The sequence below is a fragment of the Hippoglossus hippoglossus genome, chromosome 16 (genome assembly GCF_009819705.1).
Source record: "Hippoglossus hippoglossus isolate fHipHip1 chromosome 16, fHipHip1.pri, whole genome shotgun sequence".
In the NCBI taxonomy this organism is placed as follows: Eukaryota; Metazoa; Chordata; class Actinopteri; order Pleuronectiformes; family Pleuronectidae; genus Hippoglossus; species Hippoglossus hippoglossus.
The window spans coordinates 6847419-6874126 of NC_047166.1; the positions used below are offsets into that span (position 1 = coordinate 6847419).

Below are 26708 nucleotides of genomic sequence, written 5' to 3' on the forward strand. Positions count from 1 at the left end.
AAACCCCTGAGGAATTCACATCTGGGCCAGCATGTAGCCGGGGTTTGGTCCAGACTCGTCTCTTCCCCCGTGGGGGCCTGGCACCACTTGGGAAATCCGGTTTTGTAGTCAGCGGCACTCCACCCACACCTCATTGGGGTTTGAAGGCCACCGCAAGAATTACATCCCATATGAGTGTTTGTCACCCAGTGTCTACTTTAAGGACCGCCGCGCGCCCACCGCTCAGTGAGCGAGCGAGAATAGACCTGAGCAGCCAGTGGAGCGTTACCCTGAGAGGACGGTAATGACTAGCCCCGGCTCCATTTGGCTTTCTGTGGGAAGAGTGACGGCTCAGAGAGAAACAGAAACTGTATGAAACTAAAGTATGATGTTACTGCTGTAGCTGGGTTGCTGCTTCCTGTTGTTGAATGTCTCTTGGTTTCTTTTTCTGAATCAGCGAGGTCAAAGAATGTGTGGTGCAGATGTTCCAGATGAATAAAAAAAATCTACATGAATACAAAGGATTAAAATAATGGTTCTAAATCACAAATTGGCAAAGGCTTGAATTCGGGATCATAAAGGAAATTTGTACGATATAATTTGATTTTATCGCTAACAAACCTCATGAATGAAAACAGATAATAAACACGTGGGTCTGTCGAAGGGAGAAAGTTGATTAAACTCATATTAAAACTTTTGATGGCTTCTACTGGCATCAAACTTCTCATCCTGATTCACAACTCACACAAACCTCAACACACAGATAGGATTTTCGGATTCAGAGTCACTCACACCTTCAGGAGACGTCATTAACTTCAACGTCCCAGATGAACGCACGTCCACGACTCTTCTTAGAAACCATACAAACAGAAGAGCTTTTCTTCAGGGTCACAGTGACCCAGTGACAGTTGTCTGTACTGACATGGATACTCAGACAACACCATAGTTTTTTATTTAGCTTGTTCTAGTACATACTAAAATGAAAAAAAAGGGCTTGAGCTGCAGCCCACAGTTTACTACATGACCCCATGTCAACTACTTCCTGTACAAGCCACTTCCTGTTTACATCCCCCAAAGCATGATGGGAGCCGTAGTTCCAAATCTTAAAGCATGATTATGAAAAAGGTGTGTAACCATAGACTGTTTATAAAGAGTGTGAAACGGGTAAAAAAAACAATACATTTATTTAAATTCACAGGTACAGACATGGGAGAAAACTAACGTGTTTCATATTTCAACAGTCAGTCCTGTTTTAAGGTGTAAATATAGAGACATTTTATGCCATATGGTGTAATTTGTTTATTTGTGAAAGGCTGAAGTGAAATCATGAAAACCCTCCTCCCACAAACACTAAGTGGAGGAGACAGTCTCTCTCTCTCCCGCTCACTCTACTCATCTTCCTCATCCTGTGCTTTGAAGTGCGTCTTAGTGACGGACTTGCGGAGATTAAAGCCGAACTCTGAAGTTTGACTCCTTGATTGGAGGAAATATTTACAGCACACAAAGAGAAAAGAGTCATGTCTCAACCACCCACACATCAGAGCTCGCTTTTGAAGGGGCAGTGAGAGGAAATCCAAAGGCTGTTCGCCACCAGCAGATACACAACGAAGAGGTGGGAGGAAGTCGCGAAGAAGTGGAGGAGGAGGAGGAGGAGGATGTGAGAGTCAGAATTTATTCCACATTTTGGTAAATCTGGTATCTTTACTGGCACAGTGATGAGCACAGAGACTTTCCTCAGCACTGGTAGGCCTAACGTTCCTCCACCGTCTCATATGTCAAGTGAAATTAAATGATTCAGCTGCTGAACGCCCACACGACTGATGCCAAAACTCATTGTTTTATGTGCTGTCACGCTATAATTATCTATAGTTTAGTGTGAAGTGCAGTAACAGGACGAGGCCCCGAGTATTTCAAAGTGCTGAATCTCTTCAGACTTCACAGTGAGCGGGAGTGAAAAGAGCTGCTGCACTGCAAAAAATGAAAAGGTTTGGAAAACCGAACATTTCAAGTCAACTTACTGCACGAGATTTTTTTATTTTGAGGCCAAGAAAGACAAATCACCTACAGTTGTGCCATCAATTATTCTTAGTTCTAAACATTTCTCTTTCATTCTTATAAAAACTTTATATTTTTTATTTTAAATACATAGAATTACTGGGTCACAGCTCACCAGGGTCCAGGTGATTGAAGCAACATTTAATCAGTAGATTTCATATGTAGATGTGACATTTGTAACTCACCATTTACAGTTATGTTTTTGCCACTTTTCTAGACCACAGCACAAGTTGCATTCACCCATTCACACTATTCTTTGTCCAAACCAACCGAGCTCAACTCAAACCCGACATTCTGTGTTTACAAACCCAACTTGAACCAGATGTTTTCCGTGGTTGCAGGAACAAGCAGTGTAAAAATCAAGTAAATAGCCCCGCCAATGTAACCGAACCCGACCTGAGCCTGTAGATCATTTCAAACATTTTTGTCCGAACCTGACCTGTCAGGACCCAACGGGCTTGGGTGTCCTCACTCTAATTAACACACACACTCATACAGTGCTTTTTCTATCACTCTTTTCTTTTGCTGCAGCCATCAGCTTTAATGTCTTCACAAAGGACTCATCGGCACTGGAGGAGTCTGTTGTCGAACCACCAACCCTCTGGTTAGGGGACGAGCCACTCTTCCACCTGAGCCACAGCTGATCGGTCTTCCAGAAAACCCCTGCAGAATTGCACTGGAGACCCCGTTTTTAACTTGCCGGGCCTCCAGTCTGGTCAAAACCCTGCATTAAGTTCTGAGGGCAACTTTACAAATGATACTTTGAAAAAGTAATTTGAAGTTGAAGTTTACAAAGCTTTTAAATATTCTATGTTCACTTTATTTAAAAATCTTAACAAGCAGAGCAATTTCAAGTTTTCATTTTTACAGTGTACACACTGAAGGTGCTGAAAGCTGTGGATTGAAGTCAAATTACAAACCCGAAGGCAGAAGCAGGGTTTTGTTGTTGGCAGGATGTCGCCCCTCAGAGAAGCGTCTTTTGAGAAAAGCTCCTGACATGATACAACATTTAACAATATATTCTAAGATGTGGATAAAACATGAACAGAAATTTATCAGCAGGGAGGGGAAAATAAAATAAAAATAAAAATAAATAGCAGATGTAAAACAAACCCCTTTTGATTTAAAATAGGGAAAATGCTGGTTTTGAATGTCTTCCAAAGGATTTAATGCTCAGCGGTAAATTATTTATCTCGTCTCTGTCAGCTGGGATCGGCTTCAGCCCTCCTGATCCTCCAAGGATAAGCTGCGCAGACTGTGGATGGACGGTTTGTAAATTGTTTCAGAAACTTTATCTTCCCAAAATAGTCGTCATGTCGACTCAAAGCAGATGCAGGAAAGTGTATCTGCATGTCTGAGAGAGGAAGTGGTGTGAGGTGGGGACAGACAGACAGACAGACAGACAGACAGACAGACAGACAGACAGACAGACGGACAGACAGACAGACAGACAGACAGACGGACGGACAGACGGACGGAGACAAGACGACGCTTCCTAACAGCTCAGTTGGGATTGTTCACAGTCACATCCTGCAAAGTCTTCTTTCTTTGGAAGGCATGTGCAAAGTTAATGGACAAAGATGGTGAACATATGGCTTGATGCTGTTTCCCTTTACAAACATGTCCCACAGGCCTGGATCTGACTCTGTCGTGCGTCAACATTTGGAATTTCAATAAAACCAATAAACAAATAAATAAACAACTGTTTCTTCATTCATTCCATCTCAGATCAGATCTGTTTTTCTTGCCTAATTTCACATTGACTGAGTCTTGTGTCTGAAACACATCAGCCTGTAGGTCACAAAGAAAAAGGATCCCAGCTCACTAAATGCTAATTTTAGATTTTCTTCACACCCTCCACCTGCGAAGGTCACTGAGATTATATTTCATCATGTTGTGCAGGGTTCAGGAAAGTTTCCTCTAGAAGTTCAAGCACATTTTGAAAACCAATCTGTATCCCATCTACTAACATGGAGGAGGAGGGATTTAAGACACTTTCCAGACACGTTGGCTTCAGGGTTGAGGAGCTGTCATGTCGTCCTTATTTATGTGATCACAACATTCAGGAGTGAAGCCTCTCAGGTTGAAGGCAGGACCAATGCAACGGTAAAACATGTGTTTCTCAGCCTTTTAGTTAACTTTAATTTACTTAATTCATTTTCTCAAATTCATGAACATTTAATAAGAAATAAGGTCTTTTCTCTCAGAGAGGTTGTTTGACTGAATCGTCCAAATCCTCTTATACCCAATGGATGGAACATTTCTCATGTTTTTACCATTAATGTTTCTAGTAAGATTAAGAATAAATTATAGACACATGAGTTTTGTTTATTTTTTATGATTGATTCTCTGTTTATTTTCCGGCTACTATGAAGAAAAATATCTGACTACAGTAGCTCCTCCACAAACACACAGTATTCATGCGTCCGAACAAGGCCTGTTAAACATCTCTCCAGCATCAGTACACACACACACACACACACACACGCCTCCTTGTTCACCTTGTGGCAGGGTGTTCTCGTGGTGCTGACAGGGCAGACAAGGGCTCCCATTGACGGGGTCGCCCTCCTCCCCGTGGCGCCAGATGTTCAGAGTTAGCGGGCAGTTTGAAAATGACACACTCGTTCCTCGTTTTGGATTTCCCGCTGAGGAGGTGAGGAAAGGTAGAAGAGGAGAGAGAGGAGGGAATTCAGTCAGACACTTTGCTCAGTATGAGCTGGAAGATGACTTAAAGAATGGAACAAATGACCAAGTAGCAGAAAAGCTTTAATTTCTTAGTCCTTAATACCCCCCCCCCCCCCTTTATGTGTAGGCAAAATATGCAAGAAATGAGCGGACAGTAACGTCATCGCATCAAAAGACTAATTACAGAAGGTATGAATGTCCCGAGATGACGAGTTTCACCCCCCCCCCCCCACCAGAAACAGGACAAGTTCACAGAGACACAGCAGCTGTGAAGAATCTACGATGGTGGGTTTCAGATGATTGAAGGATAAGAAAGGTTATGACCTGGATCTGTATGAAGGTTTAGTAATAATAGGTTCTGGTGAACACTCATACCTGCACAGTATCAGATCGGTGGGTGTTGATGACCAAAACTGAGAATGGTTCACTTCGAGAAAACTGTGACAGGATACGTGAGAGAAAAAGAATAATACTAAAATAAGTTGCGGTCGTATGATTCCACCAACAAGTCGAGTTGCACTTAACGTCCATATTCAAACTGTAGGATTTATGTAATGAGGACTTTAAAGGGAAGCATTGAAAGCTTTGAAGATTAGTGTCGTCAAATCAGCATCTGACCAAATGTTAAATATGGTCACAAACTTCTGTTCGCATTTGCTCGCTCGTTGTTACATATTTATTTTATCTTTAGAGTTTTGTTGACTGTATTCATTCGTTTTCAAAAGTTGCTTATTGACGTTGCTTGTTTTTCACTTTAAAGTTTGACACATTTTTATTATTTTACATACATACGTACCAAGAGAAATTGCTTGTTCATGGTTCAAAAAAAGAAAAGATCTGTACTACATGTGGTCAGTTCCGTGAGTGTATTTCTGTATTACTGTGTTTCTGTGTTGGGCACACATGTGAACGGTGCCACAACAAAGTGCCTCATCTGGCACCAGATTTACAGCCACATCTAAAGTCCCTGTCTGTTGCTGAGCGAGGCTGTTTTCTCTTTAATGTGACTCGTGGTTCTGTCACCTTGTTTTGTTTTAGTGTCTGAAAATGTACGCGTCATGTTAAGATCAGACCATGAGCAGTGATTTCAAAGTCACACAGTGTTCATACCTGGAAGCTTAACTCGATTTAAATGTCCTAACTGCTCAGTGTGCGGCTGATGGAACTTTTTAACCACGTTTGACGTTCAGATCTGTTTTATCATCTGTTTTAACAACACTCAAATATGAGGAGGGAGACTGAAACTAAACAACTTAAAATAAGTGAAGAAAAAACCTTTCGCAGATGTTGTCCCTCCTCATGTGGGACCGTGCACTTCTGTTTTGAGGCCTGTTTCGCTCGCCAGCAAAAACAAACTTGTGCAAATCATAAAGCTGCTAATCTCATCTTCTCCTCTGCTTTATGGGTCTTAAAGGGTTATCAACTGGAAATACTAAAATACTGTAAATAGGATATAATATCTATTGGATATTAGTTTTACCATCATCTTGAATCAAAGTTTTTCACGACTCCCAAATCTTTTCTATCGAATCCCCGTTGGGCGAAAAGTGAAACCTGCACCAAAGAAATATCTCAAGCTACAGCTGCCATGTACATTCATGCTCCTCAGAGGATGAACCATTTCTACTTTGAGCACTAATGTTCCTCTCGCACTATTTTCAGGCTAAAATGTCAACTTCACACAAAAGATATCAGACATAGAGAATTAACCCTTCTGATTCTCATGATTTTAATTAAAGGATCAATTTAACACTCAAACAGTCGAAGGTTCAACTGTTTGAATCAGGACAGAGTTTGGTGGATTTGTTACAACAGCTGCTCTTCTGGTTCAGGAAGCCGAGGATCATGGGCTGCAGAGGGCGCTGTTGCTTAGTAAAAGTTACATAGTGTTGCTTTAAATCTTTTTCGTCCTGTGCTTTTGCTTTGTTTCATGATTTAAACACTGAGAAGAATATAAACAGTAGATTAGACGGGGCCAGACAAGTATTACACCAGCCACAAACCACTCAACTGCACGACAGCTGATGTTCAAACCATATAAGGCAGAGATCATATGATTCATGTGGGCTCGACCGTTATATCTGTTTCTCGATTTTGTTGAAATACAACATAAATTTGGTTTTGTGTGTTTTGCTCGAGTGTCTGTCAAGAGAGGTCGTAAAGCTGCAGCTGGTTGGACACAGCTGGAGACACATTCACACACTCCACAGACATAAACACCTGAAGATATAATGCAACTGTGGATTTAAATAAATTATTATACATTTAAACAATTAAATACACTGCTACCAGTAAAGTAAACACACAAAGAGCTATGACACTAGTGCTGTGTACACACATCTGGAAATGTGTATTTTTGGTTAATGCGTTGTCATCCATATGGAGCTGGATGAATCCTGCTCTCATCCACTGAAAGGGACTACGTAATGCTCTCCAAGGTAATCACACAAGAACATTGCGTATTTCTGAACAACTGCCTGTGTGAAGCCCACATGGGTCCAGGGCGGACCTCCTCCTCAAGGCCAGCTGGTTGTAGTTTACAGGGACCTAAGCATCTGTGGTACTTTGACCCCTGAGATCACTGGACTTCTCCACCTACCTAAACACACTGGGAGAGGGGGAGTAATCACCCAGAGGAGACCCAGCCCAGACAGAAGGGCGGGAAAGGTTACCCGCAGCATTTGTGCCTTAACTACTTATTGGGTGAAACCGGTGCAGAAGTGGGTCATAGGTCTGATCCTCTAATTTGTCCAAAGAGCGTAGGTGAAAGATTCAATTTCCCTCAGTGGGAGACACACTTTGTGCACTAAGATCATACTGGTAAAATCTGCACCCAAAGGGAAACATGCTGATGTGTGTTAGTGGAGTAAAAAAAGGTTTCATGGTGCAACATTTGCACATCCTATTATCTCAGATCGAATCCACTACGTCTCTCCGCCCTCTGTATGATGAGATCTCCATGTGCATCTGTGTATTTGTTGGCAGACAGGTCTTGATTTCTAATGGAATGTGTGTGTGTTCAAAGGCCCGAGGTGAGCTGGGGGATTCGGCCCACGGGGTCCTGCGATGCTGTCAGTCAGCAGGAGGTTTCCTGTTGGAGCTCGTCTACCTCAGTCTGCTCCAAAACCCGACTCACCACAGACTGCAGCGGCTCAGACGCACAGAGGTTTGATTATTCTATATTCTTATAAAACAGGTTTCTCCCTCTGAGGTCTTGCATCATGCAAAACTCTCATGAACTCGACCGACACAGAAGCACAACTGAACATTTTCTGTAGGTTGTATTGTTCACATCTGGTAGAGAAATACATAGAAGTGGACAAAGAAGCACATTCAGCATTATGTCCTTTACACTGGTTCCAGTTCTTTAAGAAAGTGCTCCCCCTGGTGGTGTTGAAGGGAAGTATGAGAATATAAAGACATGACAAAGTTGAATGTTTCCATATCAAAGTTTATTGCTGACATGCATGTAGAGATCTGATGAAGTAGAAAAATATGTTTTTTTATACAAACGTGTTTTCATCTGTACAATTACGCAGTTTTCTGTATCTAGATGCCCATGTCCGACCAAGCAGCTTACAACACATTATCCCACTGGGTTCAAACTACACCACATCTCATATCCTACGCTAAGTTTCCAGTTGAAACGGTCAGTAATATCCTTGTTATATACTGACCACTTAACTTAAGAATCAGAAAAGCTTTGAAAACTGATAACATTTTTACTAATCATTTAACTAGGGGGGGGATTTAATAAATAATTCTTGCACTGGATTTAAATTTCTGGACCTAAGTGAGTAAATCCTCTTCAGCTTCTCCCGCTGTTGCCCTGGCACTCCTTCGCGAGTTCAAAATCATGCAACAGTCACATGTTTTACACAGTTTAACCTCACACTATTTCCATGCTTTTCAGTCCACATCGCACTCTACCAATGTGACTCCGTAAAACAAACATTGAATGTGGTACAATCCACAAGCTATAAAGTGACACACTTCTTGATTACTGAGGGTGGGGGGCAGATTAGAAACATCTACATCAAGGGTCTATTAAACCTCTAGTTACTATTCTGTAGTTGGGCGTCATGGAAGATGGTTTAAGACATTTCCACGGACGATCACTTAATGTTAGCATTCAGCGACGGCTACAGTGTTTATGAAACACCTTCCTGATGAACTACACTACTACAATACTGCTGTATACCCATAGAATTCACATTGAGGGGGGGAGAGAGCGCACAGCTCCCTTTACGTATTATTTTAGCCTCCAGATGTGGTGGTCAATGGCCAACGTGGCCTATAACGCACGTCAAATCAGCATGTGTTGAAAGAGTTGGTGTCTCGCTGGGTGGAACTACATACAATATGACCGGCGCAGTCATGATGGTACATTATTTACATACTGACCAGAGAGTGCAGCCTTGTGTAGAGGGGTAAGGGGGGGTAATGAGAGAGAAATTAAAACAACACAAGAAAAGCCCCCTCCCGCGAATCAAGATAATGTATTTTTGTATTGTGTAAAAAATAGAACTATGCAAAAGTCAGTCTGGTTATTAGTGTAGCTTAATTCGACCACAGATGTCGTGGCAAAAAAATGGCAAGAAAATGATTTAAGGAACCCAAACAAGAAAACAGAAGGATGCTACTCGTTGGCGAATGTGGAACGTCGGATCGAAATGAGATGGTCAGAGCAGAGCTGACGTTAACAACACTTATTAAAGCTGTGAGTTCATAAAGGAGATGTGGGGCCTGTTTCGCTGACATAAGATATTCTCATGTTAAAAAGGAACTTTGAGCAACTGTGACAAATGTCTGTGAAACAAGCCCCAGTGGTTTAGAGGCTGTGTGGGTGAGGGGTCGTCTACACTAGTGAATAAATAAATCAACATGAAATTACAAGAAAATAAGTAGATGTAAAAGACATATGAAAATATTCCAGATTCATGCAAACGGTTTGAATATAAATAGGAAGAAATCTAAAGAGCCTGAAGCAGGTACCAATACGCAGAAGGCAAGTTGCAGTGAACAGATGCCTAACAGTCACTGGTTAGTAGCTTCGCCATGGTTTGAAGACACACTTTGATAAAAAGAGAAGAATGGGCCGACAGCTGAGAAGACCCAGAAACTAAACTTAAACGCTCAGGAGTTTGCGTTCTCCTTTCTCAATGGAATATTACAGTATCTATTACCAGCCACCGGCGAGTCTCTCAGAGAGCCTATACAGTGAGATAATACACGCAATGTACAAGAGAGAGAGGGCTGTGAGAGTGGTAATAGATATGTGACATTATTCATTCATGATCAGAACTAAAACATTTGAGTCAGGTCCCGTCCTGGCGAGGCCTGCTCTGGTTTTCACAGTGTCCGCCGCTGAGGCAGGCCAGATAACTGAAAAACTAAAAGCTTGGAGTAGAGCTTAAAGGGTCTGAGGCTGTCGGAGGTTAACAGCTCCACAGACTCTTCTTACGCCTGGCCGAAAAAAAGAAAAAAAAAAAACTAACAACACAAACACGTACACACTCATGGATACTGCAGATACATCGAAGCGTAGAATGACGGTTCACATTCATACTGAAAAACACTTGTCCCAAGATTTTGTCTCGGTGAAGAGAAACAGGGAAGTTGAATCCCTGGAAGCCATTTGATTCTGAATGAGGCTGTGGGTACCAGGTTCCTTGGCTGAGAGGAATTTTAAGACGGGTTGTTTTTTTGGCAACAGAAACATGACAGTGCCTTGTCTTCACTATAATGGCACTGAGGAAGCGTTACCATTACTATGCCTTGGCAGGGAGGATCCAACAGTTGTTCCCATTCAGTTCTTGGCATTGTGACTTCCAGGTACCTCACACTAGCTGCCTAGATGCTAAAAATAGATTTCCACAGGGGTGAGCAGAAAGCAGGAGAATACGTGTGTATACCAAAGGATCTTTGTGTCTTTGATATTCAGTATCTTCAAAGCAAAGGTTAGGGATTAAAATGCTACTCGTTATGGTTAATATGATAAAAAGCTTATTCAGATTTTTCAAGACCACTGAAAAAAGGTATCAGAGCATCGTCACTCTGACAGAAAACATTAATGCTTTATGTCACTGGTGGCATCAAGACTCCATTGTTACAATCCCTTGTCTCAGAACAGTGAGCATGGTTTACCAACAGAGAACAGAGACAGAGAGGTAGATTGATTTGAAGTCAGATTTACAAACAAGAGGAGTCTGGATCGTGTTCGATACAGGACAACAGGAGAGAGGAAGAGGAGGGAGTGAGAGGAGGAGGGTGGAATGGAGGTATAGAGAGGTGACTGCTGTGATCAGGTGATCTTACTTGAGGCAATACCATTAACCACTGGGAAGAGAGAGGGTTGCTACATGATTCTGGTCCTGTATTGCTCAGGAGATCCAGAGTTGACAGGTAAAGTGTTACAGTACGGGGGATCTTAGAGGCGGAGGAGGAATATGGGATTAAAAAGTCTCTTCAACACTCAGGGCCGAGCCTTGTGTTATTCCCCGCGTGTGACTGTGCCATCAGGTGTATTGCACAGTGTGATCTGACTGTGGGTCACCTGAGGGCAAAGAACCTTTGGTTCAGCTCTTCCTCCAAGCCTTTCCATGTTTCACTGGAGGATCCAGACATGAGGAGTGAAGTTCTGGATTTGGGAGTTTGTTCGAGTCCCCTCCTCATGACTGCTCCACCTAGCTTGCCCAAAGCCCACCTACGAATTGGGGCGTCTGTACCCTGGTTCGGGAAAGACCCCTACGTATGCAAGTTCAGCTTTGGGGCTTATCCTCTTCTGCCCTCTCTGGACTCCACAGGTCTCTTTACTCCCTGCGGAGACCAGAGCGGCTAGGATGGGTGGTTGGAGGCTATTTCCGGAGGAAACGTTGTGCCAGGATGGCAGCATCTAGCGGGCTGACAGGTTGTGCATCGTGGCCCAGACGCCTTACAGGTGGAATGCTGCCAAACTGGCGCTTGGTGAGAAAGCTCTTGGCCTCGTGGATAGTGTTCTTCTCTTCAGCCAACAGCAGCTGCTGGCGCATGTAGTTCTCAAACTCATACTGTGAAGACTCCTCTATCACCTTGGCCTGAGGGAAGAGAATGTATTCTATTCAAAGTGCTGCAGCAGCTGGACTGAATGAAATCAACATAATCTCCACAAGCAACCGATACGTAAACATGAGGCAAAACTGCATGAAAAAAAAGAAAATACATCAAACTTCCATCGTTAACACATAATTCCATAAAGTATCACTTCTCCATTTCAAATATCTCTATCTAAACAATGGATTTATCCAAAAGGTTTTACATTATGACCTTTCTCTAATAACTTGCCTCTTGCAGATGCTCTGGGTGATTCATCTGGTCATCAATATCCGGCACCACCTGCAGAGGGCCACTCAATGATGAAACAGATTGCCTGTCATTAGAAAAACACAACAAAGAAGATGATGATGATTAACTAAATTAAACCACAAAAACAAAGAATATAGACAGACAAAGAATATAGAAATAAATAATTAAAATTATTCGTAGAGATTTCACAGTAATTCATTGCAATTATTTCTAAGTGCTTCAAAAATCAAGACAACATAATTTTTTTCGAAGAGCCAGCAGGGGGAGCAATTACCACGAGGCGATGATGGCACTGAGCGACTCCAGCACCTCTCCTGCAGTCAGCCTCTGCTGAGGGTCCAGCACCAGCAGCTTTCGGATCAGGCACACTGTGTTCTCCGACACACGACCGTCCCTGTGAGGCCGGTGAACAGTTTTATTAGTGAAATGTGACAACTTTGAAACCTTCTTATAAAATGTATTTTATAAAATTTTAATGAATGTGTGTACACCCTGTTTTGGTGGGTTTCATTTCACTTGACTGAGAAATCTGGCAAACTATGTATAACCACAGATACAGTTCATGTCATTCTGTGTTGCACAAATACAAAAGGAATGAATAGAAAATAAATGTTAAACAGCACAAACAGTGCTTTTTGGGGCCAGTGGCAGCTGACATTGACCGAGAGGTGAGGTACGGTGCAACAGTCTGAGACCCCCGTCAGATTTTTGGACATCACTGTATGTATATAGTTATTATTGGTGTCACCATCTGTTTCGGGTTGTGTCATTTACACTGTTGCTTTCATTTAAAGGTCACCCTGTACCACTCTTAACTGTCCTCGTGTCAAAGTGACAACCACAGAGGTTACACCCTTTACCCTGGCACAGAAGATGTTGTTATCCCAACAGAGAGTCAGAAGACTCCTGGTTGCCTTGGTGACAGACCGACTAGAGGTTTGAGGGATGGTTTGGGAGGAGTTTTATATTGTATAGTTTGGAAAATGTTTTTTAAATATTGCATAACAATGCTATAAATTAGAAGGTTGTAATTATCTTTTACAAATTAAATTCCATTTTTGTTATGACAGAGCTCAGTACTAATAAAAAGTGCCGTTGGGCAATGGCCCTGAAATATTACTCACTCTGGGATGGAGTACTCTGCAGCCTTGATCTTGCGGAAAAGCTCTTGAGGTATGCTGTCATAAAAAGGGAACTGGCCATACAGCATGGTGAAGAGAACCACGCCAAGAGCCCACATGTCACTGGGTTTCCCACGGTAGGGTCGACCTGGAGACGGGAGAGCAACAGGATAAGGATACATGGGATAGTTCAACAAGCAGATGAGCAATAGAGATTCAAATCAACAAATTTGTTTTGCACTGTGTGACTCATTGGGGGCGATCAACCCTTCGACAGGTTGAATTCCTGTCAAGTGCCCATGTCTAATGATTAACGAGATGAGAAAACAAACACGAGCATCGACTGCAGATATGTTACATTTCCAGCACGCTGCTGACTTTTAAAATGGGAGAGCTGTTTTTATAATTAACCGTGAGACACTAAATCAGCCATGGAGCTGGTGAGGGTGGAGCATCATCGCTGTGCATGACCATAGGCAGTGTTATTACAGCCAGGCAGGCGGCAGCAACAGCAGGCAATTATCACACACACACACACACACACACACACACACACACACACACACACACACACACACACACACACACACACACACACACACACACACACACACACACACACACACACACACACACACACACACACACACACACACACACACACACACACACACACACACACACACACAGGATAGGAGGGGAAGGGGGGGTAGATGGGAGTAGTTTCCCTCCAGTGAGTCATCAGTGTGTGAGTCACTGAAGCTCTATTTAATTGTGTGCCTGTCACGTTATGCTGATATACACGCCCCAGTTTTATCTACAGTTCGAGTGGCTGGAGGTGAACGATTTCTGTTTGAAATAATTCTCCTCAATCTTGTACAATGTCTCCAGGATTGTCCTGGTAATTAAATGGATTATTCTGGGGTCAAGTGCATGCTCCAGCATCAACTTGACTGGTGTTCAGTCAGACAAATGATCATTGTGGAACTGAACAACAACAAAAAAGGATGTCTGCTTTTTTGCTATTTTGACAGACACGTACTGTGAGAAAACGCAACATCACGTGACAAACTATTTCGAGCTCGTCAGTCAATGATTGGGACATAACCCCTTTCTTGTTGCCAAATAACCACAAAAAACAAACAAACAAAAAAAGCATATATCCAAGCAAAAGCTACGACTGCACGTGAAATGCATTATGAGATCTGATCACTTAACCACATTCAGATATGCCTGCGTAACGGAGCAACATACTTTTGCCAATTTGGTTGATTGTCAAACTGCATAATCTGGCTTTATTCTGTAAATCTGAAAATGTTGAAATGCCCACACAGATACAAGTGTGTCAAATGTTTTAGTTTGCCTGGAACACACCAAGAAATTGTCTCTTAGCGACTCATTTGTAGTCACTCCACAGAAGTGCAGTGCTTCCTCGAGCTGGTTAAAAACAACACTGGATTTGGTCTTTGCAAACAGAAATGATGATGTTTATGTGCATACAGAGCAGGGAAGTGAGATCCATTTACAAGTGCATGTATGTGGCAAAGCTTTTTAATCTTTTCACACCTGACCCTCATGGCTGAATGTCAGAAAGACACATTTTAACGTTACTCAGACAGTCTAACGTATATATCACCTCAAAAAGGAACATGCATGCACAATATTGGTGTTACACTTACCACTTAATACATCAGGGCTAATGTAGGCTGGACTTCCTCTCTGGTCTTTGAGCAGGTCGTCCTCGCTCACCAGGTGTTTTCCCAGGCAGAAGTTGGTAATAGTGATTCTGTGAGTCCTGTAAAGCAAATATAAAAACATGCAAACACTCCAGAATCAAATAATGAACCAAGTATTTTCCACATAACTACTGAACACTCCCCTCGGGGTTCTTTATTTAACTTGATTAAACCATTAATATCAAAATGGGAAACACTGCACTCAGCCCTGGGCATGAAGTAAACATGCAGACAGACAGACAGGGAGAACTTGCTAGCATGTAATGTTTTTATAAAATAATCTAATGGTTCACTTGGCCTTAAAAATACATCAGTATCTCATGACTGCCAGATGCAAAACAGCATATGCAAACCCAGTGTTATAAATGTTTCCCCACGTCCTTATGTTTTACTTTCATTAATTAGTTTAATTCAACAAGAGCCTTCATCACACATTCTGACTTTTTATACTTTCAGGATGTTTTGCCATCTACATAACACGTTGGACATTTACTTTAAAATGTTGTTGATTCAGTAGATTCTTGTACAGTTTTATATAAGCAGGTTCAACTTGTGTCTCGGTAAAGAGTGAACAACTTCACAATCATCTGAACTGTAGACATTTCCTTCAAATTAAAAGATCCGAAAAGATAAGGAAATAAGTTGCATAAGACATCAAGCTTGACTCGAACATTGATTTCTGAACTTTGCAAAACCAACTGCAACAAATACAATCAGGGAATTGTTATTTGTTGGTAGGATGCTCCTGGAGTTGCTTGATTAAGTTGGTTGTGTTATAATATGCAGTGCTATCTTCACCTCTGAAAACATTGGCTTTAGCAAGTAGCTGTTAAACTTGCAGGAGCAAGTATGATATTCCTCTAAACTGTTGACCCTTTGTATCAAGTTCCCTCCTCTGTTTATCAAACTGTATAAGTTTACCAGCGCATTGCTGATGCACAACATAATACATGTACATAGATGAAAACAGACTAATTCTCCTTTGATACCAGGTCCCGCTCTTTGAGTCGGTATTGGACCAATATCATCAGTATCAGATCAGTGGATCCCTATAAAGGTAGATTTAAGTGGTAGCAGCTTGACATCTATGGATTATGACCATTCTTGACATTAGGACCTTTACATTCTAAAGCACTGTGCTCTTGTATCATCCAATAAAATCCCTATGTTAGCTCCAAGGCTCTCCCTAAAGAGTTTATTTTTGTTTTTAATCACCAACATTAATCGCTTTAGCAGATATCAACCTACATCTGCCCAGAGACATTTTGAAAAGAGCAGACACACTGGCACTTCAAAGTCTGAGAGGAGTTGATGCTCTTATACAAGCGATGTTTGATTAATTTGGTTTCTGTGGAAACAAAAAAGATTTTTCTCTGAGTCATCAAGGTAAATTTATCTTGCTTGTGGCAGAGTGAAACCTAACAGTGTTAAAGCCCAACGACGAGACTGGGACCTGTTCTTTATCTGTTCTTTGAACAGAGAGAGAGAAAAAAAAAAAAAAAAAGCTGCACTTTGACAAACATATGAGTCAACCTGTGGCTTGGGATAATTGTCTGGATGACTCATCCTGCCTGCATGGTGATGGGCTGGCAAACGAATATATAAAGCTCACAAAAGATCTAAAATATGTACACAAACTTGCGACTTCAACAGCACCCACACATTTACTCCCATGCAAAGCATGAACACGCGAAAATGCACTCAGAAGCACATGAGCTGTACAAAAGAACAGCCGCGGTCTAGTGCCTTGGTCCTCTCTAGATCATGCTTTGCACCCACATCCGCTTTCTAAAAAGTCTGAGGTCAAGAGCTTCCCTTATTCTCTCTCACTTTCACACCCTGCTCCATCACCCTCACAGCTCCCATTACAGCATCTGGAGCCAATTCCTGTCAAACACTCACAACAGCATTTTCAGCTAAATGCTCCAATCTCAATCTTCCGTTCAGTCCATTTAATTTCCAGCTACTTATGTGATTCAGCCGCTTCGACGGCGTTCGTGATCCAAGCCTCGATAACCATATAGTGGCCTTGTAATCTGCAAGAAGAACCGAGTGTGATGCTTCAAGGACCCTCGACATAAAAGCTTCCTTTATGAAGGAGTCTGTCCTTTTGTCTGCATGCATCACGACCCAGGTTTCTATTCTTGAACCGGAGATTGGGTAAATGAAATTGCATGTTTGCCTCGTGAGGCAAGGGTCCCGCGGGGATTGAAGCGAGACCACACCATCTCTGCTTCCTGGTCATGTGACCCCCGGGTAAGTCAGGAAACCAGAAACCCAATGCCCCGGTGACTTCTCCTCCCACCCCAAAACCATTTTGCTGAAAATACACCAGCTGACGAGAAAGAGGTTAAACGCAGGGCAACTTCTACAGAGAGAGGAACACTTCATTTCTCAGAACTGTTAGGAAATGATGATTGAGAGGATTTCACCAAAACCCAAAAAAGTTTGTTTATACTCATTTCTAAATGTATGTAGAGAATAACTATCATGGCTACTGCTTGTCTCACACCATTATATTTCAAGAACGGTAATTAATTCTCCATTTTCTGCTTTTGATGCATAATTCTCCATATTCATTCATAATAAACCTTGCTTTGGTGTATGTCTATGATTGGCTAAATCCCCATAGAAATACAACAAAAATGTAGGTGGTCAATACAGCTTCGATATTCACCGTGAAAGACCCTGGTTATTGATTTATGACCTTGTGCTTTCACAAGAGCTGGCTCTGCAGGAGGAAATCGCATTATTCTTACATAAAACGCTGAGCTTGTTGATGGCATCGGTGCAGAATTATGACGAGCAGCATGGGAGGGGGATTTTGGGATCGGTCTTGCCTCTAAATTGGTCTCATCTTTCCCACAGCAACTGTACATTCATGCACGAAAAGGGTGGAGTGACCGAGGAAACGTGCAAAGCAAGCACAGCATGATGCATAAAAGAGGAGGGAAAAGTGAAAGAGGATATGAAAATAGGGGATATGACAAAGGTTGCAAAACAAAGGCTGAGGCAGGAAAGGGATTTGGGGTGTAAAAGAAAATATGAGAAAAAGCAGGGTAGATGGTAAATAAATGATGACTGTAAGTGTGTGTGTGTGTGTGTGTGTGTGTGTGCGCAGTGTGCACGTGTGTGTGCGTGACGTGCATTGCGGGGTGAGTCAGCTCTGAGCTATGGGGCCCTTGGCAGGCCTCTCCTTTGTCTCCAGCTGGGACGGAGTGTTCTGCCTGTCTGCTCCTCTTCCCACTGCCCTCCTCCCCTGGCCAAAACACTCTCCTGTTTCATCACCACCACTACTACTGCAGGTGGTGGTGGGGGCAATGGGCATGGGTGCCTGAGACGCAGAGTGTGTATGGGTGCCTGAGACGCAGAGAGAGAGTGTGTGTGCCTGAGACGCAGAGAGAGAGTGTGCGAGTGTGAGCGTGTGTGTGAAAAAGATAAGCCAGGTACGTGACATCTCAAAGCGCCCACTCAGACATGCAGATTATATATGATAAATCAGGGAATAGTCTGCGGGACGACATGTGCGTGTGATGCAAGCACTGGAGATGTTTGGATGTGAAGGTGTGTGTAGGTGCAGAGAGTGTGTATCGATGTTAGTCATCCAAATGAAAAGACTGGTGGGATGATTATCAGTGTCTCCAAGAATATTTGAGAAGTTGTTGCTATATAATACTTTGTAAATTCATATTAAAGAGCAAATTGTTGCAAAAAACAGCAGCACTCACACTGTGAGAAAGAGCACCTCTCTCAACCATACACTCTGTACATAGGGTGATTAGACAGGGCTTTACAGATGAGTGGTTTTCCCTTTTCTGCGAGGCCAACCTGAACTGCAGCACTCAAGTGACCTGAGGTGCACTCAACAGGGTTCTGAATGCTTTGCAACACTGATCACGCCCCCTCCAAACCCCAAACACTTTCCCACCCAGAACAAAGCAGTGGCATATTCTCTGCTCTCATTTGCCGTCCAGTTCACCCAACAATCCAACAATCCAGCCGTGGGGAATGAATCATCGGCCTTTACTCAACACACACAGGCAAGGACCCAGAGTCAGGCACACGAGAAACAGGCTTTAGGTTCCTGTGACTGATCTCACTCCTGGTCTGAGAATGTGACCCCTGCTTGGGTTTAAAGCCAAATGCACACTGGATACAGGCTGCTGGGGCCTGCTGAGGTCTCTGACACGTGAGCGAACCACTGACTGGCAGGCTAAAATGACATGACCCCGTATAATGAGAGAGGATTTAAGGCAGCTAACTGACTGACATGGCTGGATGAGTAAATGTTTCTTCTTACCGTTTGTTGAGCACCATGTTTCCCAGCTTGAGGTCTCTGTGCACAATGTTTTTCTGCAGTGGAGGAAAGAGAGAAGAAAAAAAATGTTTGGTCATATCTTTCCTCGTGAATCATCGGCATAAAAAAAACAATCAATTTGTTTCTAGGAGTGGCACAAGAACATGGGAAATGAGTAATCACAAAGGATGTGAAATTTGTAAACAATAACAAAGCCATTTCTTCTACAGTTGACAAAAACATTGCAGTAGTATCCAAGTTTTCGTCATTGAGGAAAACAGAAAACTAAGCATTTGTGGATTTTATGATCTTGCATAACACTAACCTAGACCCCGTTCTCACTCGGGACGAACATCCATCCTGAGTAATCTGATCACAAGTCGACAGCGCTAAGTACAGCGCCCAAATGCATCCTGAGATTCGATCACTCTGACTACATTCAGGGCTGGTCTGGGACACTCGTGGTTAACATCTTTTAGCTTTGTGAATGCAAATGCATCCTGGGCCACATATGAAGGAACCCCTACTCAGCTAACGTTCTCTGAACCACTACAGTTTCACAATTTTTACACTTCTCAGTGCCCATCCATTGATAGGACTCTGCCACAAAATCAACACTGACCACACATAACAGTTAAATCTAATTCAATATTAGATCTGCGGGCCGCCCATTCGCCCTTCCTGACTCTGCATGCTGTATCTCACACCGACATATCTGTAAATTCGGGGAAGAGAGATCTGATAACAACTGGTCAAGGGAAACGCAATTGTGCCAGATGTGGAAAAAAATAACTTAGCTCACCTTATGAAGAGCCTCCACCACACGCACCACATCGTAGAAGATGACGATGGCCTCGCGCTCGCTCAGTCGCTTCTCCTTTATGACGTAATGCTGGAGGTTTATTAGATCTGCTGTTTTGTCACTGAAGTCATGTGCACATAGGCAGTCCAGCACGAGGCAGATCCGCTTCTTCATCTTGCGCACTTTGTTGGCCTCCATGTCCTCCACTATTTCGTAGGCTCGATCCTGTGTGACAACAACAAAGAAGAATGTGAGTAACGATCTTCAGTTCAGGAACACACTCCTTTTTGTCTATTCCAGAAGCACTTTCCTGTGTGTCCAATCAATGTAAAGTGAGGCTTACATGAATGCATCCAACTGAATGGATTCCTGTATTATAATAATGGAGCTGATTCATTCAGCTTAGAAGGACATAGATTCAAGCAGGGCAGAGGGTATCAATCAACAGCCTGTATGTAGCCGGAGGGAATAAGACGCATCTACTCCGCCATAGTGGATGGTGAAGCTGGGTGATGGAGAGTGAACAGCAAAGGTCATTCCTCTTCTTACAACTCAGTCTTATCGGAGTCACCACTTCTTATTGATTTCTGTATCAGGTTGTCACTTTTTTTTTAAGAAGCAGTCCGCACCTCTGAAAGCGCACATTATTAACTCGTTCTCTCACAGAGGAGATGCACTATAATAATCCAATCAATATTGAAGGCCTAAATGAATCAGAGTGAATGGCTCGATGCAGCTATTTTGAGAACACCGGCAGAGTGGAACAGACAGGATGTGAATGAGAGAGAGACAAAGATGGAAAACAGAAAGAGAGGAGAGAGAGAGAGAGAGAGAGATAGAGAAGGCAGATGGAACAATAACAAAGTTAGTGGAAGAGACAGACGGGAAGACAGGTGAGGGAGGAGAGGCTCACTGTGAATGGATAGCACTGTGAAGGGATAAATATGGCTACTAATGGTACTCCCACTTTGCTATTGAGAAGCCTGATAAGGAAAATAAAAGCAACTGGCTGGAATAATGACGAGCTAACCTTTAGCACCATTACTGAGCTGGTAAGGGCACACCATTACTTGTTCTTAAAAGGGTGACACCATATTCTAAACTGAATAGAAAATAAAAAACTTCTCCATGGTGATGCTGGTGTATTCATCAGAATTATACAGAAAGCTTGCCCACGGTGCTGAGTAATATTTTTATGTAATAAATGAAAGTATTTTTTGGCCATGTTTTAATTATTTGACTGAAACTATTCTAAACACATGGCAATATTATCATCGCTACCTGGAAGAGGCCGTGGTGGTGGACAACCCCATCCTGGTTGTGCAGTAGAGACAGCAGCGAGTACTCTGTGTGCAGCAGCATCTTCCCCTGCCTCTCCTCCTGAGTCTCGCCTGCAGAATCAACTCGCTCCTCCAGCGTCAGGATCTGCCGTAACGAGAAGAGTGAAAAACTTAAGAGGTCACGAAACAAAAGCTCACAGAGGATCAGTCAGTGGAAAGAGGGCTTTGACCATTTAGTATGTAGCTAATCTTCAGGTCCCTGACAATAAACCTTTTAATGACTGGAGACATGAGTAAACGTTACAGCTGCTTAGCATTTAGCAAGAAGTTACAACCAGTGGGATGGAGATAGCAAAGCAGAGTGCAGCTTTAAAATAGGGGCTCATATACCAATGCGAAGTAAACAAGCTGTGCAGCAGACACTGAGGCGCTGCAGTCACGGGTATGAGGGGAGGGTCACAAACTCACTACATGGTCGTGGGGGTTAAAAGTTGACATTCCAGGTGGGGCACTACCTTCCTCCCTTCCTTGCCCCCCCCCCCCCTTCCTTTACACTCGCCTTCCCTTGTGTGACAGACACTGGATAGCCCCTATAAACACATTGCCCGGCTGAGGTTTTGTTGTTTGCATGAGACTGAAACAGGGGGCCATAAAGTAAACACCACCAAAAGAGGGTCAAAGGTTCAGATGTCTACTGGAACACCACGTGTATGATATGTTATTATTTAAACATGTGTTAGATGTTTGTGGGAGATTAAAAAGAAAAAATTGCGAACCCTGAAACCCAGTCCGACTTACCTTGAGCTGATAGAAGTCATCGGTGCCGTCCTTTCTGGCCAGACACTGCACTATGCTGGGCACTGGTGAATTGCCCAGGCGAGGCCCTGCAAGGATAAGAAAAGGAACAGCTGCATGACCAAAAGGCAGGCAACATGCCATAGTGTCTGTCTCACTGCAACTCATTAAAGGCTTCATGTGCATGTACCCATTAACACCTCTAGTGCAATGTTTGCTTTGGCACTCTGCATTGCAAATAGTGAAGGAGCTGTGTAGTAGAAAAACACAAACGACTTGAGAGTATGAGAGAGAAATTTCCAGAGAGAGGAAATAACCCTGCTCCAGCACAGACTCAGATCTTTCTGGTCGATGTCATGGGGATCAGCAAAATTCTTGGCATTCTTGTCTCAGGCGTGCATACACACAGAGACACCCCGCAACTCTCTACTTCATGCACACATGTAAATAGCTACCTATAGGTTGCCTGCACACACATTAAAAGCTACACGTGCAATATCTACCACACAGGCTACTATTTCCATACATTTGGTGTTCGAGCAAACACTAGTAGCTTCCTTACCGAGGATGAAGGGCCCGGCTCTCTTGGCGTTGTTGCCGGATATTCCAGGACATTGCAGCTTACTGGCCCTGCCTGAGGTCTCTCCAGCCCCCCTCTCCGACAAGCGCCGCTTGGACATACTGGAGCTCTGTAGGAGAGTAAGTCAGATTAGTACAAGGGATAAAGATAGACAAGTTAAAGGCTAAGTGCATACATGAAAATGCAAAGACACAAACGCTCAGGTGATGACAAAAAAACAAGGTAATCTGTAAACAAAAAATACATACAAATAAAGACGTCACCCAGTATTTTCGCAATAATCCTGCAGGCCGGTAGAGAGCACACCGATTAGTGAACAGAAGTGAAAGAAGGTAAACTTCAGGGCAGCTCCTCCCAGACTATTTTAAATATCCCTCCCACACATTTACCAACACATCACTGTGAATGTGAGGCCATTACAGCCCCATTCAGAGTGATGGCTGCTGGTGTCAAAGGTGACACCTCAGATTCAATCTCCCCAACACAAATGCGAATGTGCCACAATCTGCAATTTAAACTGAAAACATTTTCATGTTAATGCATTCTACTAACAAGAAACAAATCTTTAAACAGGGCCTTTTTTAAATTTACATCCCACAACTGAACCACAAGGCCATCTTTAGCTTTTCCGGCTGCAGTGGGCAAGGGGTTGAGAAAATCCTTCTGCTCTTAATCTGCACATATTATCTAAAAATCTGTATAGCCGGCTTATCTATGCAGACCTTCCTCTGAAAGGACATGCATGTTCCAACAAGGCTGGAAGAAAAATAAAGCCAAGCCCTTACTATGGTAAGGAACTGGATTTGCATGCCAGAAGAACCAGTGACATGGTGTGACACATCGTCATTACACAAACTACTTTAACCGCCAAGGCAGATCTACCTCCCAGAATTCGGAGATCAAGAGGTATGCCTTGTTTACTGATACTGAGTTCCTATGTGATGAAACCTCATTTGTTTCTCGTAACAGGGAAGTGGTGCCTTGAACCGAGAGCGATGATTCACCCTGCTGTCATCCTGAGTTTCCATTGGACAGAAATGCTTACATGACCAGGTGATGACGCTGATAAGAGAGTGGATCGTGCCCTGCAAGCCTCCGACATGTGCACCATGTCAAATGAGGAAAAAGTAAATAAATAAAACATTTCATGGAATGTAGGCCCAGAAAAAAAGTTTACGCAAAGTGACATATCTGCAGTAAAAATATCACTCACTGATAGCAGTGGTTTGCATATGTTAAAAAATTACAACAGAGGGGTGATTCCGTCACTTCATAAACTGCAAACTAGACAATGAAGGAAGAGCTGCTGAATACCAAGAAACGTTCGAATGTGGAACTTGTCCGGCAAATCGAAACAATCTAGACAAAATACATGTTTCCGTTTCAAAACTAATCGTGCGACACTCGCCAGTTGGCGTTTTTGGGCAGAGCGGAGGCAGGACAGTTGGCAGCCAGTATGGGCTGATATGAATTCTCACTTCCATGAGGCTTTTTGTGATCCCAGACAGCAGACAGTGTCATCATCATGTCTCTCGCCCATCTGTCTCCATCTCTGCTAGTCATCACCCACTGAGTCTGATGAGCTGAGGTTTTCTGAGAGCATTTACGACACAAGCCAGAGTGACACCAAGTCATGCTGCCAATAGTAGGAGAGCCTCTTACTCTAGAGCACGCGAAGCGATGGATAATCCGATTCATGGGGCTCCTGGGCAGGAAATTGTTTAAACTTTTGTTTTCATCCAACAGCCAAAGGGTTGTGCAAAATCAACATGCTGCCTCCAGTGCTGCCAGATAAATGTTTTCAATCTTTCCGATTTAGTGAAATAAGCAGGCAAAGCTAAAAAATAAACTAAACAGATATTAAATGTGTGTCCATTTCCTGTTTTTCTAAAAAGGTTATGCATGATTGTATTTGCATTTCCTGTCTTTTCTCATACAGGAACATATTCAAAGTTTAAAAACGCACACTGATCCATGCACCTTGGACTTAAAAACACAAAACTGACTCATGGACAGTAACTGGACCCAAGGCTACTCATTTACCTACTAAACACCAGCTGTAGTGCTGTGGAGCCAACCCCCGACACATCTCAAAAGCAAAGGTCAACACAGCCAACTAATGCACACTGACCTAAATGACATCAGCGCAATGACAGCACTCAGCTATCCTCCTCTGACACCACTGCGCCTCTCTGCACAGCCAGTGATCTGGCAAGCAAGTCTGCCTGTAACTGCCTCTGACTGTACCGGAGGGAGGACAAGAACAGATACAGCCTCTGAATCATATCACACAAAAGGAGGAGAGACACGCTGCTGGTGCCCACGGGAAATGTGGGCTCCTGAAATAGTATCAGAACAAAACAACCACGTAGGTGTCTCAAGATCCACCCACCCAGAATCCAGGCCACTTGTCTGGCTCTGCAAGAACAACATTATTGCAAAAAAGCAAGATAGTGTCAAGAGGGACAAAAAAAAAACTAAATGCACAAGCACACTTGAGCAGGTGGTAAACTTATCAGTGGACTGCAGAGAAAGAGCAGTGAGTTCGTTTGATCCAGATCGATCAATGCACAGATAGATCTGGAGCAAAAGTCGAGACAAAGCGGTTGAAGCAACTCGAAGGTCACACACGCTTCAGTCACGCTGCTTGTCTGACATGTCAATCACTCATGTGCAGACGCACCGTGCTGCCTCAGACTGCAGCTGCTCGCCACATTAGAGACATTAAAACGCCCGTGGCTGCACAACACTGCGGACACAAGGTCACCGTCCAAACCACTTGACGAAAATAATCACGAATGCACACAGCCGGTCACACACCGTTTGGTGCCATTTTGCGGCCACGGGCTCCGGACACCGCTCGGCAGCGAGACGAGACGTGGAGTTAAACCCCCCCCCGTGGACGTTACGCCTTTAAACTCGTGCAAGACAAACCTAAAAAACACTCAACTAGCAGCTAATAACTCGACCAGCCAGGTGCTAATGTGTTTTTGCCCACAAGCGATTACTACTCGATGGCCGGGAGACGTTTAAAAACAGTCTCTGTACACACTGTGCGCTGATGTGGACAACCGAGGGGAGGTATTTAAATAAACAAACGCAAACGTACGCGCTGGTGTTTGTTCACCTTGTACGTTAACGCAACACAACTCGACCCGGGGGCAGATACAAAACTTATCCCCGGTGAGTCGCTCAGCTGGAGCCTCCAGGAGCACCGGCCACACAAAGGGACACACGGCACAACAACGAGCGGTTCTCCCGGGGCAAACTACCCAGCGCAGCCGTTAGCTAGCTTAATGCTACAGTGGCGTGAGGTCCGGCGTTGCAGGGACGTTTAACTGCGACTAACCGACAACAGAGAGAGAGAGAGTGCCGCCGAGGCTGGAGGCTACGGAGCCGCCGGGAGGCCATTTAAACCGAGTGGGGGAACGTTACAGCTGGTTAGCAGAGCCGCAGCTAGGTAGCGACGCAGCGGCCGCCGCGCTTACCTCGAGCCGAAACCGCCGGGTAAAGTCTGCCTCGCCTCCTTATATCGTGGACATTTCTCGGGTACACGCTGCGGTGGAGCTGCGGGGGTTATCTCGGACGCAGCGGCGGCCACGCAGGGTTGGTTGCGGGTTCGCTGAGCCTCTGGTACCGAAGTGAGCGGTCGGGGATAAAGAGCCTCCGCTCCTCGCTGAGCGCATCTTTCCACAGCGACAGCGCCACCTGACAACGGAAGTGACGCACACGCTGCTTTGATTGACAGCCGCGGCCGACCAATGAGAACACGCGTGTGGGGTTCCCCCCCCTCGGTGGCGCACTGATGATGAAATTGTTTGGGAAATAAAAGTTGCAAAATGAAACATGACGTCATAGTTGTTTGTGCGGGAAAAACACATATACATTAGGTTTATTGTGCTCAGACATGTATGATGCTTTCATTGATCATTTATTGTGTCATGTACATGAAATAATCCAACACACATGCACTTAGAATGAGATAAAATAAGTAATAATAATAATAATAATAAGGAAAGAACACAACTTTTTAC

The 26708-nt window shown here is 43.5% G+C and overlaps 2 protein-coding genes across 2 annotated transcripts in view; one reads left to right on the forward strand and one right to left on the reverse strand.

Annotated features, from left to right (window-relative positions):
- Nucleotides 1-26708, forward strand: part of LOC117777400 (hemicentin-1-like) — a 1765934-nt gene that overhangs the window by 1645589 nt on the left and 93637 nt on the right. The window lies entirely within an intron of this gene.
- Nucleotides 8150-26497, reverse strand: stk40 (serine/threonine kinase 40). Its single transcript, XM_034612207.1, has 11 exons — nucleotides 26163-26497; nucleotides 22657-22783; nucleotides 22098-22183; nucleotides 21301-21444; nucleotides 20020-20244; nucleotides 19221-19273; nucleotides 14864-14979; nucleotides 13188-13332; nucleotides 12338-12457; nucleotides 12043-12127; nucleotides 8150-11795 (listed from the first exon to the last, which is right to left on the reverse strand). The coding sequence occupies exons 2-11, from the start codon at nucleotides 22772-22774 to the stop codon at nucleotides 11577-11579; spliced, it is 1311 nt and encodes a 436-aa protein (XP_034468098.1). The 5' UTR covers nucleotides 22775-22783; nucleotides 26163-26497; the 3' UTR covers nucleotides 8150-11576.